Source organism: Crinia signifera, chromosome 8 (assembly GCF_055691185.1).
Source record: "Crinia signifera chromosome 8, ASM5569118v1, whole genome shotgun sequence".
Classification (NCBI taxonomy): domain Eukaryota; kingdom Metazoa; phylum Chordata; class Amphibia; order Anura; family Myobatrachidae; genus Crinia; species Crinia signifera.
The window spans coordinates 123,074,274-123,094,882 of record NC_139224.1 but is presented as its reverse complement, the minus strand read 5'-3'; the positions used below and the strand labels follow the sequence as shown (position 1 = coordinate 123,094,882).

The 20,609-nt window shown below is 39.7% G+C and overlaps 1 protein-coding gene across 2 annotated transcripts in view; it reads right to left on the bottom strand.

Annotated features, from left to right (window-relative positions):
• The window catches only part of TGFBR3 (transforming growth factor beta receptor 3), a 199,070-nt gene that overhangs the window by 128,339 nt on the left and 50,122 nt on the right, over positions 1–20,609 (bottom strand). For both annotated transcript variants that reach the window (XM_083157112.1, XM_083157113.1), the window contains exon 3: positions 10,012–10,196. In XM_083157112.1, the coding sequence (XP_083013238.1) occupies positions 10,012–10,196 (185 nt within the window). The remainder of the gene's footprint in view (positions 1–10,011; positions 10,197–20,609) is intronic.

Below are 20,609 nucleotides of genomic sequence, written 5' to 3'. Positions count from 1 at the left end.
TTGATTTGGAAAACCAGTGTGAACATGTAGTGATCTGTTATCTCTAACGTGTCTTTTGCTATCTGCTGAGGTGTACACCGAAGGATCCTCACTAAGGTATGATAGAACTTGCAATCCTTTAAAAACTGGAACCAAAATGTTGCACAGGCCAGAAGTAAAGTAATTATTGTACAACTTTATTCTCCATGCAACCCTTATACATGCAAGAACAGTCTGAAAACAATGTGCGCTTCACATAGAGAGTGTTCTAGAACTCTAGTTCTGGTATGCAAAACACAACTAAAACAGTAATGTGGAGAATAGAATTGTGTAACGGCTTAATCTATACCTCAAAACCCAGTGGTATTTCCTAGACCATAGCAAAATTACTAAACAGCCAGAACAATATCACCTCTATGATGAAAGTGCTGCGACAATGCCTTTTGTCAGCTTGACAGAAAATCTGGACTGAAATCATCAATTCCATTGAAGAACCAGCTGTACAGCTTCAAGGAAACACAACATTTGCAGTCAGGGTTAGAGAGAGGCCCCAAGCAGGACGTCATTTTCAAAACGTCTTCAAGGCCTGCCATTTTGAGAGTCAATCAAATCCCTATAGAAAGTACTTCCCGCTAGTGTTTCCAAATAAGGAGAGTCTTGCTAAGTCATCGCTGGTGCCGTGCTTAACTTTTCCCAACACTATTGACACTTGGGAGGCTCTGCAGCTGTGAGTACGGCAGGGAAGGCAGACGAAAGTTTGTTTTAGTAGTGACTGGTATGCATTTTATTTGGGAAGTGACTTGGTTACGTAGAATATGACAAACCTTTTTTCACACAAAATCATGTGTACTTTTATAGCCTAAAGGAAGGCAAACTCACTACATATAATGGTAGGAAAGAATGCAAAGCTTTCTGGCATAAGTATAAAGGGAATGTTCAAGGAGCAAAGCCTTAAGCCATGGTTATCTTGTCAATATGATGCAGAAGATGCAGAGTCGGTCACTGTACTCAATATAATTATACAGTGTTTTATGATGATTGTATGTCATAGTTTAGATTTGGGATGAGATCTGATGTCCATCAAAATTAAGCCAAAACTAAATACTTTGGTTGTTTACAGAACCTGAAGAGCAAACCTATTAAAAAAGTTTTTTTTTTTATTTGAGAAAGAGCAAGAGAGAAAACAAATTCCAGGACTGTGTGTTCTGATCAGGAACTGTTCAAGCCTTACTTAGTAGAAAATTAAAGGAACATGTTGCTTGTATAAGGTGACTTTCATATCTATACATGTTGCCTTAACTGTCTGTGATGTCTTATACCATGGAATACTTTCAAAAAGAATTACCGTATATACTTGAGTATAAGTCGACCCGAATATAAGCCGAGGCACCTAATTTCACAACAAAAAACTGGGAAAACTTATTGACTCAAGTGGGACCCTCACTCGAGTATAAGCCGAGAGGGGGCTTTTTCAGCATAAAAAATGTTCTGAAAAAGTAGGCTTATACTCGAGTATATATGGTATGTGACGCAAGAGGTGGTCGCTTACAATAGCTGGGTCCAGAGCTAGAAAATATGTGAGCATTAAAATGTTGGTCAACGTAAATGATTTAATCAGATTCTAACAATACATGTGGGCCACAGATGAAAGGTAAGTTTTAGTGGTTCTCTGAAATCAAGACAATAAAAAAGTCTAAAGGAAACCAGATGTAGGCTACTAAAATCTGTCTTATTTCACACTGTTTCTGTGTAATTAAAAACAGATAAAGGAGTTGATTGAGTTCATGATGCAGTTAGAAAAAGATTTGCTTCACTCAGTGATAATTTAACAATTAATTTTTCCAGAGCCTCTGGGAAGGACCCTCTGGAGAGCAAGACACCTAAGCATGTACGTAAAGAGTTTTTTTTTCTTAATAATTCTGGTGGACAATGCTTAACCATCAGGTATGCAAGTATGAAAATATCTATACTTATAATAAAGTTGTAGGTTGTAACTGTAGTAGAATTTTTTTGTAGAAATATACTCATTTGGGACTGGGTATGGCATGAAAAGAAAATTTAGATTCATTCCGAATTCGTAAAAAAATATAGTGGATGACTTTGAATGGGGCTTTCACTACTGGATAGCTTAATGCCTAAAAAACTGATGTATGTATTATCTCGATGGGACATCAGAGAGAAGAGCAATAATGGAAAAAAATAGATCTTGACACTCGGCGTTTGCAGGCTCCTCAAGTAAAACAGGACTAAATGTACATAAAAATAATTTTTGAGGGGACAAATATACTACACAAATAGTTGTGTATGCATGAACAAATAAATATATCTCAAGGATATTTACAGGAAAACCTGACTATATATTAATCACTAATCAGGCAGCTTATCTTTACTCATGAAGTTGCAGTATGCCTGTCAAACCAGTAGATAGCACACCAAGAAAAGTACAACATACACTGGTCATGTTACTTGCAACCCTTCAGTGTTACTGTAGGTTACGTACCAACAGTTTTGGTATCTACAAGAAAATATTTGTTTAACTAAAGTGCTGGGTACACACTATACAATTTTATGAACGATTTGGACAATTCCAAACGATCGGAACAACAAATTGTCCAGTGTGTAAGCACTGTGAGACTGAACTTTTTTTATTAATATGTATGGTTACTTTTTCCTACTTTATATCTTGCATCTTAATATTCGTATAGCGCACAAGGTGGTACTTAAATGGTATTTAAAACAATAATCTACTGCAATGTGAAGGCTCAGACCCGTTTTAAACACCGTTGAAAAATACAGTTTTTTAAAACGTTTTGGCAGTGTGAAAGCGGTATTAGTTAACTGTACTTGGTTTGAATTATGAAGTACTGCTAAATTGCAACTAAGTGATAAACAGTGCTCTCATCCATGTGGGATTTTCCCTTGCTATGACAAGGGAGAGGCAGGGCCGGCGCCACCACTAGGCAGCTTTAGGCATTTGCCTAGGGCGCCGGCCACTGGAGGGCAGAAGTTCGGAGCAGCCAGGTAGCAGCCAGGCCCTGGGGAGAGGCTTACTAGTCCTTGCAGATACAGAATGTCTGTCAAACTATTTCTAAAGAGGGCTTCTTAGAGGTTTATTAGTATTGTGGTCCTGTTCCAGAGTGACAGTTACATGATATAAGGGGCCAGATTCTCTAAGCTTCAAAAGTGATCAAATGGAGAGTGATAAACAGCCAACCAATCAGCTCCTACCTGCTATGTCACAGACTGCGTTTGAAAAATGTCAGACAGGAGCTGATTGGCTGGCTGTTTATCACTCTCTATTTGATCACTTTTGAAGCTTAGAGAATCTGGCCCAAGGTGAGAAGTAAAATTAGTTATGTTGGATAAATTTACCATTCAATATCGAATTCAATGTAAACCACAAACGCAGTTGTTCCCGCAGTGATTTGATCTGGGCATATAAAGATTACATCTCTTCTCCCCACAAGCCAACATAAGGACTTACTGGCTGTAGAGAGCTCATGAAAGTTATTTCAAATGAAAATACGGTTATTACTAGATCTTGAGACAAAAAAAAAAAATCTTTCACTATAGAAATTATTAATAACTGCTGATATGCTTATATGTACAACCAGGGCTATTTTTCTGCAGGCTCCAGCAGGAACTGTGGCCCTTATTCTAGTTCACTCTTTCTGACAAAATATTTCTTAGATGGACAAAACCATGTGCACTGCAGGTGAGGCAGGTGTAAAACCCCACCCAAATCTAATTATCTCTGCACAAGTAACACCTGCCTCACCTGCAGTGCACATGGTTTTGTCCATCTAAGAAATATTTTGTCAGAAAGAGTGAACTAGAATAAGGGCCAAAGTTCCTGCTGGAGCTTGCAGAAAAACAGCCCTGCGTACAACTATAATACATTCTATCAAATTCATTTATTGATGAATATAGCGGTATGTAAAAATTTGATTTCTGTAACATTAGTTGCTTCGTTCATATTAGCACAGGAGGTATTATCAGTTGTGTAAACATATTTGTATTACAACATGTTTATGTTCATTGTGAATTGTTTATTACAGACAATCATCAAAAGAATGGATAATGCCTATCGTTAGCAATATTTTTGGCCGCAGACATCTATCCGCACAACTGAAATAATATTATTATTCTAACTGTTGATGGCAGCTGGTACACTTAAGCTCCACCCTTCACCGAATACACACAAAGAATTGTGGGTCTTTTTTATGCTTTTATGTTTGCAAGTTTTAATGTGTCTCTGAGTGCATATTTGCTGGGTGCATATTTGCTGAATGAACCCCATACTGTATAACATGTCAAACAGAGACACAGGGGTAAATTCATTAAGATAGGAGTTCTACTTCAGATGGGATGTAGCTATGGGCAACCAATCAGAATCTACTTCTTATTTATTTAGCACCATCTAGAAGATAATAGATATAATCTGATTGGCTGCCCAACATTCCATTTGAAATAGAGATTTCTCCACAGGATTTAACATTCAACCAAAACGAAAAAATCTAAAAGTAGAACGATCTAATATAAAAATCATAAATGGCACCAATATAGTCTGAACATTCTAAAACTGGATGCACACAGTAGAAAAGTCAACCAGGAGTTTAAATGCAAAACAACCGCAGGCAGGACAGATTTAGAATTCCAGTAGACGGCGAATCTTGCTTCTACAATGTTGGGTTTTATATCAAATGGCACCTTGCAAACATGCAGAATATCCTGTGACCAGAAGTCTATTTTCAGTCTACAAATAGATCAAGGTATTCTGTTGTAAACATATGTGTGTCCAGGCTTTCTAGAGCCAGCAGACATCAGGAAACCACTTATCTGTTTTCAACATGAAGTGAGATTGACTTGTGTCCAAGCCAAAAGGTCATGGAGAGCGTTAACTTTTGCAAGGATCAGAAAGATAATATTCGATCTGCTTTGTTTAAAATGTCTAATCCCAAAAGTACCGTTGTGGTCCCGCTCTGGTTGTTTATCATTTTATTTTTCGTTACTGCCGCCAGTCAATCTCTTGGGCTTCCTGGACAATTTAGCAATCTTTTGCAAGGTATTGTATTACAAGGAAAAGGAAGAGGTTGGGGGCTGATGTGCTTAAAGAATGCTGCTCTAGAGAAGATAAAAAATACTCTTCTGAGTAAGGTAATCCCGGACACACGAGCATGTTACAACAAAAGTCTGTTATACTTAATACAAGGCCATTGTGGAGAGGCGTTTTGCTAAGCAGGAAGCGGGGGAGATTATTAGAAAGGCATATGAATAGAAAAGCAAACAAACGCATATCATCATTTAAAAACTAGTGTTATAGATGTGTTAAGCACTACATAGTTGGAAAAGCTGGAAGATGTGCACAAATTGTACTCCAATTTGCCACTTATACCTACATTTACCGGTAGCAAATATGGTCTTGTATTAGCAAGTGGTAAGGGTCAGGTATTGAGTAATACTTTCATATACAACTATGAAGAATAATACATTTTTTCAGACAAAATTTAATTCACAGAACAATTCAGGATTTCTAACACTCTCTCTTATTAAACAGGTTTTCTGATCATTGTACAATCTAAGGGGTTTATTTACTAAGATTGGAGTTAAATTGAAGATGGAATGTTGATATGGGCAACGAATCAGATTTTAATTATTATCTTCTAGAAGGGGCTAAATAAATAAGAAGTAGATTCTGATTGGTTGCTATAGGTAACATCTTGTGTTTAATAGAACTCCCATCTTAGTAAATAAACCTCTGAGAGCGATGTCTAAAATAGCAATTGCTGGATGGCTGCAAAAGTTGGGTAGGGATTTAAAAATAAACAATTAAACAAAGTGTTAATGTGGCCTGTCCATCAATAGGAGCATGTCTCATTTTCACTCTCAAGGGTCTACTACATGACCTAGAAGGTGTGTAAGCTTGAGGAGAGCCTATCCCAGTCATTACAAGAGGCACGCCTACTTTGCACTCTCTGGGGTCACCTCCAAGATCCAGTAGGCATGTAGGGTTGGAGAGAGTCATACCTACCCATCAATAAGGGTACACCTACTTGCCACTCTCAGGAGACACCTTTTTGACCCAGTACTGCCAATCACAACAGGCACACTAACTTTCCGCTCTCAGTGGTCGCCTCTATGACAACTATATGTGTAAGTTTGGAGAGACTCGTAAATTGCAAAAGTGTAAGAATCACAACCATGCAATTTCCTTTTAGTCACCCCTTAACTGTTTGGTTTTCTTCTAAAATAATGCGTGACTAAGGGCCTTATTGTAGTTCACTCTTTCTGACAAAATCCTTCTTAGATGAACAAAACCATGTGCACTGCAGGTGGGGCAGATGTTACTTGTGCACGTCTTTCTGTGCAGAAAAAAATGCAACGTGTGTTATCTTCAACCCGGTATCTTATTTCACTATGCAAAACTATTTGTCTGCACAAACCCATGGTCATTAACAGATATAGGAGCGCTGCCCCTTGGCTATTTTATCCTTCGTAAGATATCACCCTACAGTACCCCTTGTGGGACTGCTCTCATAGGAGATGTATGCAAATTACGTTTTTGTAGAACAAACTCAAAATCAAACTAGGGCACATTTCCCATGCCGATTTTTCACCTGGGAAAAACAGCATGGATCTACAATATTTTTTTTTTTTCAAATCCATGTGGCTTCGGTGAATTCAATGTGATTTTCAGCCGTTTTTGCCGGCAATGTCACCCATGCCGATTCGCTGAATCATTGCCCGATTTTTCGCCTAGCCAAGAAATTCTTCCGGAATTTAGGGTGTTATTTTGTTTCGCTCTTTCTGACAAATTCCTTCTTAGATGGACAAAACCATGTGCACTGCAGGCGGGGCAGATGTTACTTGTGCAGAGAGAAATAGATTTGGGTGGGGTTTTACTTGAAAGTGAGAGCTATATTGCAGTGTAAAAATAAAGCAGCCAGTATTACCCTGCACAGAAACAAAATAACTCACCCAAATCGAATTCTCTCTGCACATTTTACATCTGCCCCCCTGCAGTGCACATGGTTTTGTCCATCTAAGAAGGATTTTGCCAGAAAAAGTGAACTAGAATAAGGCCCTTAATACCCCACATACAGCACAACTGATACTGACTGCTGGCACCGGCAAATAAAGACTCTATCACCTTTATGAAGTTTAGTATAACAACATATATCTGTGTTATAAACTGGGAGCATGGCTATATGCTAGCAGGAGTCTTTGCCAATTGCTTTACCAATTGAGAATTTAAAGGCGTAAAGAGGAGAATTAGGATTCAACAGTCTACAGCAGTTATGATACAATATTTTACTGCCCTCTCTCAGTGAGTTCTGTTAAAATGAGCAATTATTTTGCACAATCAAAATGCTGCAGTCAGCAAGAGAACTGGAGACAAAAATGCAATCTCCATAAGATATAACTTAACTTTGCTTCGCAAGGGTGAAAGAATTTGAACTTAAATATTTGTTTATAGCAATCATGGCATGCAGCCTGGAGCATTAAATGATAATTTGCAACACATTTAGTAAAACCATACTGTACAAGAATGTAGCCCTTTTAAAGAGGAACTACGCCCAAAATAACATATTAGTAATAACGTATAAATAAATAAATTTTGTTTTGTTTCGACAAAAACTTTTCTTAGTTGCTATGATCTACGGTATGTAAAAATAATAAAAAATATTTCTAGGACAGTCAAGTAAAGTATTGTACATCTCTTCTGAATAACCCTGGATCCTATTAGTGCAATCAGAACACAATGGCACACAAAGACCAATGGCAGTCATCCAATAATGGGGTTGTTGCCTAGAGTGGATAACCATACTTCAACAATAGTACCACAATTTGTTTTAACCATCTGGACTCAAGCATGGATAGCCTTAAAACCTGGACTGTAGTGGAGCAGTTTGTGAAACTGTGGCCTAGAGCAGAGGTTCTCAACCTTGGTCCTTAAGGACCCCCAACAGTGCACATTTTCCAGGTCTCCACACGCAATCACAGGTGAAATAATTAGCTCCATCTGTGATCTTTTAAAATGTGTCAGTGAGTAATGAGTGCACCTGTGCACCTGCCAGGTGACCTGGAAAACGTGCACTGTTGGGGGTTCTTGAGGACTGAGGTTGAGAACCACTGGCCTAGAGCACAGGTTCTCAAACTCGGTCTGCGGGACCCCACACAGTGTACATTTTTCGAGTCTCAACACAGAATCAAATAAAATAATTAGTTCCACCAGTGGATATTTTAAAATGTGTCAGTGAGTAATGAATGCACCTGTGCACCTGCTGGGTGATCTGGAAAACGTGAACTGTGTGGGGTCCTGAGGACTGAGATTGAGAACCACTCGCCTAGAGTGTTTTGACTGCTGTACTAATTAAATAACTTTTTTATATAACTATACACATGAACTCTAAGGGCATTATTCTATGTCAAAATTCGGCATGTGCAGAGAATCCTGTGTTCTGGAGGGCTGGAGCCTTCGCTGCCAGCCCTCGCTGTCCCAGTATTCAATGCCGCAGGGGCTCGCTGCACCTGACGGCAGGGAGATGGAAGTCTTCCTGCCTGCCCCAGAATGTATGTGGGGGGGAGGAGGGCTCCCCGGGACACAGGCAGCACAAGCTGCCCCCCGGGAGAGCCAGCAGGGGACCGGGTATGCACTGCTCCCGATCGTGCATATGTAATGATCGGGATCAGTGAATATATGAATATCTAATGAGCGGCTCCTGGCTCCCGGACCCCTGCTGGCTGTTATGTGTAAAAAAATATATAATTTTTTAAAGATTAAATATATATTCATGTGCTGTAAGCACATGAATAAAAATAGCATGCCCCTTCAGATAATAAAATTCCAGATTTTTTTACACCAAATATTTTTTTTTTTTTAACTTTATTTTAAAAGTTCACACTCCAGTTCACCATAAAAAGATGGCGATTGCTACACGGTGACACACGGCACAAATCATTTAGAAAGCAATTCGCCATCTTCTCATTGAATACACTCACGGCGAATCACATTGAAAAACCACAGCGAATTGCGGAGACTATCAGACGGTGAACTATCCGTCATTCACTGAACGCAGACGGTGAAAAGTGCGCGATGAATAGGGTGATTCACTTTCTGACACAAAAAATCACCTTCCAATGTGAAAATAGCACAAATTCGCCGTGAAACATGGCGAATTGGCCTCATTGAATACTGCCCTAAAAGTTAAGCAACTTTTTTTTAATAAAGTACTCCATTAACTTTCCCATTTACCTGGTTTCCAGTAAGCATTTTGCCTGTACTGTATGTCTCTTTTATCGGCTCTCTGCCATTACCACTATGTCATGTCCAGAACTAGTATTAGTGAACATCATAATTAATACCCCTTTCAGATTTGAAACCTCAGGTCGCAACCAGAATTTTGCACATGGGTCCAACCTGGATGTGAACCAGTTGAGACCCATTTCAGACGGGCGGCTGGATCCTGCTTACTGCGTGTCAGCGACATTACCGCATACAGGTGCAGTGTCAGACCTTGGCTCTTTCTATGCTTCAGTACATTTGGGTCCCAGGTCGGATTCACCTGGGTTACCCGAGACATGGGCAGCTCCTGGGGTCATTCCGGGTCAACCTGAGTTTTTTAATGACCATTTAAAACTCAGCAAAATCCTGTATTGATGTACGTTCACATGCAATAACCCAGGATAATGCTGCTAGGAGTTTAAGACTGACAGGAAGGGTTTAGGAAGTACAAAAAAAAAATGGCTGCTGACTTAAAATCACCTATACAGAAAATATGGACTAGTCCTACAACAAGATTATTATATTACAATCATTTATATAGTCGCACTGAACAAATACAAAGGAAAAATAAAAGTGACAGACAAAGCTAGAGCGTTTCAGCTGTCCCGTGCTGTGTAAGGGATTGTCCTATCAGTAACAGGATCAGCGGCAGGGGTGGTAATGGCACACTAAAACAATAGGCGAATGTATAATATTGTGCTTCCAGGAAACATTGCTGAGCAGATTCTACTGTAAATCATACATACCTCTGTAAGACTGTGACAGGGTTCCTTCTCTACGCATTTCAGATTTATGATATGCACCTCTTGGGGGTGACTTATTGTTCCGTTGCTTGCACAGCCAGATAAAATAGCATAGCTTTCCAGCAATGCTTGGACAGGGTATGATTCAGTAACACTTGACAGTAGACATTCAGCTTTAGGGATGGGACCTAAAAGACACAGATAGAAAGAATTAGTTATGCACTCTACTGTACTAACTGTCATACAGTCACAGTGATAAAGACCTCTGCCCATTCCAATGAGTCAATTCTAAATTCTTATTCTATTATAATATGGGAGTATTGAACTAGGACTGAAGGTTAATTGGATAGCAGACTACACACCTTGAAATAAGGAAAATCTAGGCCAATCAGCGATCTAGCACCACTGGTTCTTATCTCCATTGCAAGCAATAACAGGGGTAAGCTTAATGGAACATCTTTATGAATAGTGTACTGTATCGGTACATACCTATATCAAGTGGTAATCCTAAATGTTACAAGTTCAATCTACCAAATCCAAAATCTGATACCCCAAATATACCAAAATCCCAGCACTGAGACAAGGACACCGTTGCTTTCCGATGGTTCAGAAACGTAGTTTCATGAACAAAATTTTCACAAATATTGTATAAAATTATTTTCAGGCTGTGGGCCCAAGTGTGCGGGCGGGGGGGCGGCAGGCTGGGTCACTGGCATATGGGAAAGCCTATCGTTTATGGGCGTTCCCATAAGAAAGCTGGGCGTTCTCATGCAAATGCACTGATGATGTGGGTGCGGTGGGACGCCAACTGACATCACCGGATGTCACCTGCCTACCCAGTTCCTCCCAAACGTCCATGCATATGTAAGTGACTTCAGAATCACTTTTATATGTGTGCACCTTCGCCATCAGTCGATGGTCGCCGACCATCGAATGATGTAGGTGGATCCTACTAGGCTGCGAATGGATGTTACTGTGTAACATCCATTCACAGGCCCTGCGGGGGAATCAGCCTTTGCGAATGGGTCGTGCCCAGGCCACCATTCGCAAGGCAGGGTTTTATGGACTCGCAAGGCTGAACCTTGCGAATCAACCAGAATAACCCCCAGTGTGTATATGACACATTTATTTTCGAATTTAGACTTAGGTCCCATTCTCATGAAATCTCATTATGGTATGCAAGCATGTAGAAATCCAATATATGTTTGGTCCCAAGCAGTTATAATATGGTTGGTTGTAAGGAGATATAACACCATTCATGTACAGCATTAAAAGATGAAATCGTATTCTCTTATGTTGTAAGCTGACACACTGAATATAAAGCGGGCATACTGTACATTCTTACACTAAGATCACACAATGCGGCTAATTCAGTAACCTGCGGACATCAGCAAAAATCACAGATCACAATATTTCTTGCTAGGCAGTGAACTGCTGTTACATTGCGAAAAATGCGACCGCAGTTGATGGAGTGATGGAGGAAGATGGTGACCGTTCGTGGCAGGGACAGCAACATTGCACTTCAGGGCATGGTCTGGACAATGCATAGTGGGGTGGGATCTGGCGTGTGCGGCAGCCTTGCCCTGTGCCCCCCCCCCGGAAGCCTACCACCATGAGTTGTGATTTTGCTTGCATGTTTATAGAATTAGAGCAACCAACCAGATCCTACTTATCATTTATCTAGCACTTTCTAGAAGATAAAAGCTGAATATGAAATTTGATTGGTTGTTATGGGAAACATCTCATATACAAATATAAAATATACACACAAAAAATAGCACACAAGCACTTTTTGTATGTTTTTGGATCTAAACTTGGAGGTTGAGGCTAGCTCAACATATTTAACTGTTAATTGAAAGTAACAGAGCCCAAACTCTTTGCAAGCTTCTAATATCCATGCGAATGCATGGTACCTCCAGTCAGTGGGTGGGTGAGGCTACTGTATGCTCATGAACAGGCCAAGAACAACATGGCTGCCTCAACAGTGATTGGTCATTAAGACTAACTAAGCCTATGACCCTCCAGCCACTGTCGTTGGACTGGGCGTATTGGGAATTGTACAAAAAGCACAGATTTCTTATACAGCTTTAGAATAAGTATTTACGCTACCATATATGTTAATGGAAAAAATATTTTTCCAAGTTAAGAGAAATGAGTCTCTTGCTGAGATCCATCAATGTCTTTTTGTTAACTGGTCCTAAATGACAGTAAAAGATGTGGTCAGGAAGAACATGCGTATACTCAAATGTATAGGGGATACTTGAGGTCCACCTCAGGTTCTTGATGGATAACTCACATGATGCTACAGAAATATTTTTGTAAAATTGCCGGAAATGTGAGCAAAGAAAACAGAATAAATTAGCATGATTTGTTTGCTCTATTATTTATTAGAACCAATTCAGGACTGCCCAAAACACACTCATCTGAGGACATGGATGATACTTCATTTTTTGTAAATACAAAACACAATCAACTTTCTTGGATTTAAAAAAAAAAAAAAAAAGAAAACCAAGAATATTTATACAGCTATATAAAACATCAAGACTTGAAATCAAGTAATTTCAGTCAATTCTTAGTAATATCTTAATCTAAAATCAAGATGCACTAAGGGGTGACAGATCACATGACTGGCGTACTCCAGTGATGTAACAGATTTACTTCTGGGCTCTCAGCCTATACCACAGGCATAACTTGCAAGAAAGAGTATGGTGTGTATTAAAAAATGGATAGATCTAACATTTAAGCATAGTAATATATTCCAATGCAGATCAGAGCAGATGTTAACGCCAGCATATTAAAGCATAAATGGGAGACTGTAGAAAGGAAGTCACTATAATTGCACGCAACTGAGGAATCTAGCCTACACACTTGCAAATTCTGACTCACAGTACATTGATAACACATTTGGGAATATTATTTTTCTTATTATTACTTATTTATCTAAAATATATTACAGTGCTCTAGGATAATTGTAAGCAAGCATATTATTACCTCCCATCTCCCCTACAACAAGAATACATACTAACACCAAATTAACTAGTGGAGGAAACCAAAGTACATGGAAGAAATCATAGGAATAGGGAAAGAACCATGCCACTCCCAAAGAAGTATGGAATGGCCAGAGGGCCTTATTCTAGTTGACAAAATCCTTCTTAGATGGACAAAACCATGTGCACTGCAGGTGGGGCAAATGTAACTTGTGCAGAGATAATTAGATTTGGGTGGGGTTTTACTTCAAAGTGAGATTTATATTGCAGTGTAAAAATAAAGCAGCCAGTATTTACCCTGCACAGAAACAAAATAACTCACCCAAATCTAATTCTCTCTGCACATTTGACATCTGCCTCCCTGCAGTGCACATGATTGTGTCCATCTCCTTGAAAAATCGTTGCAGTTCCTCTTTCCTGCCTGGGGTGTCACTCACTGCTGTGGTGTTTCTTCAACATTCTGGTTTGTATCTCAACAGAGAGATATAAATCAGACTGTTCTTGAAGTACCACAGCAGACAGCGACACCCCAGACAGGAAAGAGGAACTGCAAGGATTTTACAAGGAGCAGGGTGCTAGAATGAACACTAATTATTGTTGTGGAATTGGAACGAGAACTGGAGCACTACTGTGCCTTAAGAGTAGGGATGACCATGCAACAACGAAGCGTGATCAGTGCTTCTGCCTCCCTGCACCAAACCTGCTCATAATCCTCCCACAAAAACAAAATTTGCATTCCCCACCAATTCACTACTGGTCTGCGATGGCCAAATCCCCTAGCCTGATCAGATCGGAACCTTTATATCAAGACTGCCCAGCCTAAAGCGGTACAGTTAGAGGTATAGGTTGGCAATTACTGAATGACCCAGCTGATGCAGGTATTATGAAGTATGAGAACTCTAGCAGTCACTGGGTAATGAAATGTAAAAACACTGCTAGAAGGGCTACAAATGCCTAGTAATGTTGCTATGGTTATTATCCTTACAAAGGTAACTAACTAAAATGTATTTGTATAGACAGCCTCTTAGTTACATATAATGATACTATTCACACTTATCTAAAAGCTGTAACATAGCCAATTACTGCTTGTGCTGACTTATCATAAAGTAAATATAACAGAACATTTTTAAAGTCTATTTCACATTAGGCAGTTATCTGTTATATTGATAATGTATCTATGATAGTCCCAAAATAAACTCATGTTGACCGAGATATATTTATTACACATTAGACGGCGTTTTAAATATTTTCTTCTGTGCAAAAACATGTCTGGTTTTCTACTATTTTTTTAACACAACCAAATGTCAGAATATGAAATAGCAGTGCCAATACCCAATGTAAGGATGCCAATGCACTGGCATATCCAGACACTCAGTAAGTGGGATATCACATTTTTAAGCATTCAGATTTATGTCTAATAAGCACAATCCTATTGAGCCAATTAGAGCGTATTTACCAGAGGAAGATCATTTTGTCACTCAGGGCCAGATGTACTAAGCCTTGAAAAGTGATAAAATGGAGAGTGATAAACCACCAGCCAATCAGCTCCTACCTGTCATTATTCAAACCCAGCCTGTGACATGACAGTAAGGAGCAGATTGGCTGTCAGTTTGTCAATCTCCATTTTATCACTTTCTAAGCTTAGCACATATGGCCCTCAATAAGGGAAGTCCAAATTGCTAGCATATATGTAGATGTCAGTGGCAAGGTTCTAACAGCATTGAGAGACACACAATTTTATATTGGCAAGTAGTATGTTCTAAGTATAGATCAATCGTCTTTGCTCTGGTCATCACAGACATAGCTAGAGCTGCCTGGATGAGCTGACACCAAGATGCTTTGTAATATAAGGTCTTCAAAAGACATATCATATTGATCCAAGGATTCCATAATTTTGATGTTAAGAACTTGGACACTGATGTGACTTGAACTTTGCAAACTACACAAAACCACCAAATACTCTCTTTTAGTTTAATTTGAAATTGGAATCAGGAACCTTTGTCCTGCACAGGAACAAAATACGGTACTTATGTAGTATCTGGGCTGCCGATTTTTTGATTGTATGCCTTAAGTTAAGGCATACAATCAGATGCGATGCGATGCGATATCGCATCGCATCGCATCGCATGCGACCATCGGATGCGATGACCCGATTTTTCCATAGGAATCAATGTTAAAATGGACTGAGTCCATTTTAACATGGAATTCAATGGGAAAAAGGGGTCCTTTTCATACCCCTACTATCCAAGTGGGCATGGAGTTGGATATAAACCTGTGGCGAGCGTAGCGAGCCACCGAGCCCGAAGCGTGGCGAGCGAAGCGAGCCCCGCGAGGGGACGGTATTCTGTGTCCCCTCGCGGGGCTCGCTACGCTCGCCACGCTTCGGGCTCGGTGGCTCGCTACGCTCGCCACAGGTTTATATCCAACTCCATGCCCACTTGGATAGTAGGGGTATGAAAAGGACCCCTTTTTCCCATTGAATTCCATGTTAAAATGGACTCAGTCCATTTTAACATTGATTCCTATGGAAAAATCGGGTCATCGCATCGCATCGCATCCGATGGTCGCATGCGATGCGATGCGATGTACCCGATTTAGAAATCGGCAGCCCAGATACTACATAAGTACCCAAAATACTTCACCCAAATCTAATTCTCTCTGCACATTTTACATTTGCCCCCCTGCAGTGCACATGGTTTTGTCCATTTGAGAAAGATTTTGCATTTACCATCAACTCTGAATCAGGCCCATAGTCTGCCTGTAATTACATGACAAGTAGCACTAAGTCAACTAATAAAATGGACTAATGGTGTGATCATTATAGGATTTGTCCATTTACACAAACCCCGGCTTTTGTAAACAATTAATAAAGAATACTGTTGCGAACTAGAGTCTTATCTTAATTCATGTTGATTTAATATGAGATTTAGGAACTTAACACTTGTATCTGGTTTAGTGTTCACTTTGCAGTGTTCACTGTGCAGAGTGCTGATCAGTGAGGGTGGCATATTTTAATTTTAGGATATAAAATAAGAAATGTGCCAGCGCTGGCTGTACCAATATATAGACAAGACGGTTCTCAGTTATAAAAAAAACAATTTCATGTTTACACATACAAATAAAAAATAGCTGCATTATTCAGAAGCTTTTTTTTTTTTTACATAGAACATTTTTGTAGTTATGATTGAAACTATATATATATATATATATATATATATATATATATATATATATACAGCACATAACAGCAGGGTGGAGTATAGCACTCCAGGCGGCTTGTCAGCAATAAATACACTTGGTCCACAGTGTAGTGGTACAACGTTTCAATGCCCGTTTTATTCCGGCATTTAACCTGACGAAAATGCCGCAATAAAACGGGCATTGAAACTTTGTACCACTACACTGTGGACCAAGTGTATTTATTGCTGACAAGCCGCCTGGAGTGCTATACTCCCCCCTGCTGTGCTGTATGTATATGCTGTATGGGCACCCGGCGCTGATTTGCGACTATATGGAGAGCCGGACCCCACCTGCAAAGTCGATATATATATATATATATCTTCCTTTTTTTCTGGGTGATTTACCATAATTTCTACTTTGATACTGTATTTAAAACCCTGATTTCATTTCTGGACCCTATGAAATCACTTTTACTGCTTTGAAGCTAGATTTTCTTCATAAACACATGGCAGGTCAGTGTCAAGTAAACGCATAGTTACCGCATGACTAGGCTTGCTGGTGAGCAATTTAATAAGCACTGATATAATAGGGAACAACGGCTCATTTTGTTATTCTGCCATATGGAGTGCAGGATCCAGGTCCATCATTTACATTACCTAATGTGTTAGGTGACATGTTGTTTGACTTTAATCTATCAACTGTTTTATTAAGAAAAGTCTTGAAGGAGACAGAGTGGAACAAAAATGAAAATAATACTAGCAGAAATTTGTAGTTATCTAACAAAAAGGGCTATGCACAACATGACACACTCCATGTGGAAACAAGGGCGTGGTGAATACACTCAAGAACAAAATTTTTTAGATACTTCCAAATCAAACAACGTTTTGGAAACCCACAATTTATAGTTTCTTTAAGGAAAGCCATAGTTCTGCTAAAATTCGATCCCATGTGAAATTAATAGAATTTCTATAACTTCCCCAATGTACTATCTTATGTTTAGCAGAGCTTCCTCGTCACTCCCTTTGGCTGAGTAAGTTGAAAAGGCTCTGGTGTCACAGTCTATCAGTGTTCCACATTCAATGTCATCCTAATAAGTAGAGAACATTAAGTTATGGAGGGGGTAGTAAGAGAAGACTCTTAGGTCAAATGATAATATATAACTAGTTAAAAGCCCATCAAAATGACAGCTTCTGCGATGCACTTTCACTTTGAGCTGTAACAGTTTTTAGTCCACAAACTCCACCCCACCCCCAGTCCATATATTCTCCTACATCCAATCTCTGTCTTTCCAGCTCTCTCTCTCTCTCTCTCTGTATCCAGCAAGTTTGAAACATCAGTGTCCCTGCAAAAATTTCTTTCACTTTGTAATCATTTGATCTGTTGAGTGGCCTCTAGTGGTCAATAGCAGTACTTCACCTCATAGAGGTGAGGAGTAGTTAGCCTTTTATATATATATAATATATGTTTCCATGATGTAACTACTAGTAAGCACGAGGGAAGCCTTCTGAGTCCAGCTACAGGTGACTGCAACACCCTCATAAGTTGGCCAGAACCTCTTGTAGATTGGTGCCCAAAGGCAAATACCATTTGCCTGTCCCCTATATCTAAACAAATGTGTTATTTATGGGTGAATTCCCTCACTTACAATAATTAGATGCTTTTGCTGATCTTTCCTCCAAACAGGCATAGAAAAAGCAAAGGAGAAGATTTTAGAAAGTGACCACAGGTAGAGCTGTGACTGCTCTACGCTCTGAATGTCCACTACCAGGCAGGATCACGCTTTGGAAAGCAGAGATCTCTTCTGAGCTCTGGTGTCTTGGAGACCTCTGGGGAATTGTACTTCGGCTAGAACATGTGTGATATCCGTGAAAGGGGCAGGAAGGTATCTGAATGCACATTGGCCTATAGGTGGAAGCTTCTGGACTGCATTTAAATTGCAGCAAGAACTTTGTTTTCTATTTGTATGGCAATTTGTGTTTTTAAACCCGCCAGAGCCTTATTTTATTTTTGCAAATATTTGTTTTAGATGTCGCCAATGTGACAACAGGGCTCTGGCATCGTCCTGCTATTTTGTGTGTTTGCCCCCTTTGCACTTCATTTCAAAGGGCTGGTCAAACAGAATATATGCCAGTTTTCCATTATCAATTGAATAACAAGAAAACTAGATGTAATTAGTTCTGCAACGTTTATGAATAGTTAACTAGATGACATCTTCACTCATTGTTGGGACAGCAAGCCCAGGTAAAACCAAGGATAAAACTAAAGATATATTTTACATTATACCTCTTCAATCCGTGTGACAATTTTTTGACTGTCAAAAAAACCTGACACAGCACGATCCACGTGTCCAAATTATTTGCAGATCCACTTGTTTTAGTCAAAAACACATATGTTTTTGTCTTTTTACGTGGATACAGATTCGACATTAAACAAAGTTAAATCTGTATCAGCGGAAAAGCCTTCCAAAACAGCCGTTTTAAATAGACATGTCCGGGGTTTTTTGGAAATATTTATGACCTGTATGATATAAGTCCCATAGACATGTAATTAGCGCAGAATGCTGATTTTCATGTTCCATTAAGGTTATATACAATGATAAATCTCAAAGTGATAGCGGAACACGTATCACGTAGAGAACACTGTCAGTTACTTTACATGTGTTTAGAATTTATAAGAATTCAAAGATCTTTTTTTTTGTGTCACATAAACTTTAACAAAATAAATCAATCACCCCAGCTTATCAAAATGGACCGTAACAGAAAAAAAAGCCTCCTAAACGCACTTTCTGGAGAACGCTGCACATTCTCTATCAGTAATAACAGACTCGATAATGTGTCTTATGGTTTAATGCCAGACATTTGTTTCCAATAGTGAAATGATACGTATTCATTAAAGTGAAATGTATTTCTAGCCATGTTAAAATTATTTTGCATACACATTGTACGTGGAAACTGAAATACAATATATTTTTAACTGTTTCATTTTTGTTTTTCCATTTTGTATTAATAGATACAAACAAAACAACTTTAATGCAGGTTATACAAACAGGTAAGTTACTTAATATATTTGGTCCTTGACCACCAACTTGTGACACCTCCCAAATGGCATTTCCTAGTGAGATGGGCAGAATGATGAGATAAATAACATGAAACAGTGGGTCCTGGCAGATGGGGACTAGACATAATGACATGATTCTATGCTAATTTAGTACATTTAGCCCCACCCCTTTGCAAACATGCCATAATTGGGTTAATTGTTCTGCCAGGGGGTGGGGCCCATTGGCACAATAAACTCAGTCCCGCTCCTGTTGTTCTTCTCCTATTCGGGCATCTCCCAGAGCGGAATATAATAAGGTAGGCATGTATGCATTTCAATAACAATATACATTTTAGATATTTGTGTACATGAAACGGTACTTGTGTACTATCACGGCGCCCATCGCATCGCAGACCATATCGCATGCGATGCGATATCGCACGATGTTCTACAATGGCATACAATTTTAAAATTGTATGCCATTGTATATGGCATACAATGCCATACAATGCAATGGGATGCGATTAAAAATTGTATAAGCACCCTAATGGGTGCTTACAATGCTTAAATGCACCCTCACGCCACCCCCCCCAGTATAAACGTGAACCCGAAGTGTGGCGAGCGGCGGCGGTACGCGTCCTACGACCTTTTCATACCCCCACTATCCACGTCGGCGTGGAGTTGATTGTATAAAGTGTGGCGAGCGCAGCGAGCCACCAAGCCCAAAGCGTGGCAAGCGCAGTGAGCCCCGCGAGGGGACGAGAATACCTTCACAGGTATCCGCGTCCCCTCGCGGGCTGCACAGGTATCCGCGTCCGCTCGCCACGCTTCAGGCTCGCCACACTTTATACAATCAACTCCACGTCAACATGGATAGTGGGGGTATGAAAAGGTTGTAGGACGCGTACCGCGGCCCCTCGCGGGCTCGCCTCGCTCGCCATGCTTCGGGTTCACGTTTATACTGCGGGGGTGGCGTGGGGGTGCATTTAAGCATTGTAAGCACCCATTAGAGTGCTTATACAATTTTATATCGCATATGCGTTAAAATCGCATCGCATGCCATCGGGTGTATGGCATACGATGCGATTAAAACATCAGGCGACTAATTATCGGGGCGCCGTGCTAGTACACAAGTACCCATGAAACTATTACTTAAATAAGTGAATACGTTACATTACATTCTGTGCGACCATTTTTTTTTTTTTTTTTAAAGCATCCAGCCAACGTTCTTGAACAACATCTCCTTAAAATACAATATCAGCAGGTTATTTTTACAGGACACCCCTAGGGCAAGTTTCCTAATGAGAAAATGTATTAAATTAGCCTTAATCGGTCATCCTTCGGCTGAGTATTGTGGTGGTGGACATATGTGGAAATAATTCAATTTGGCCCTTGACC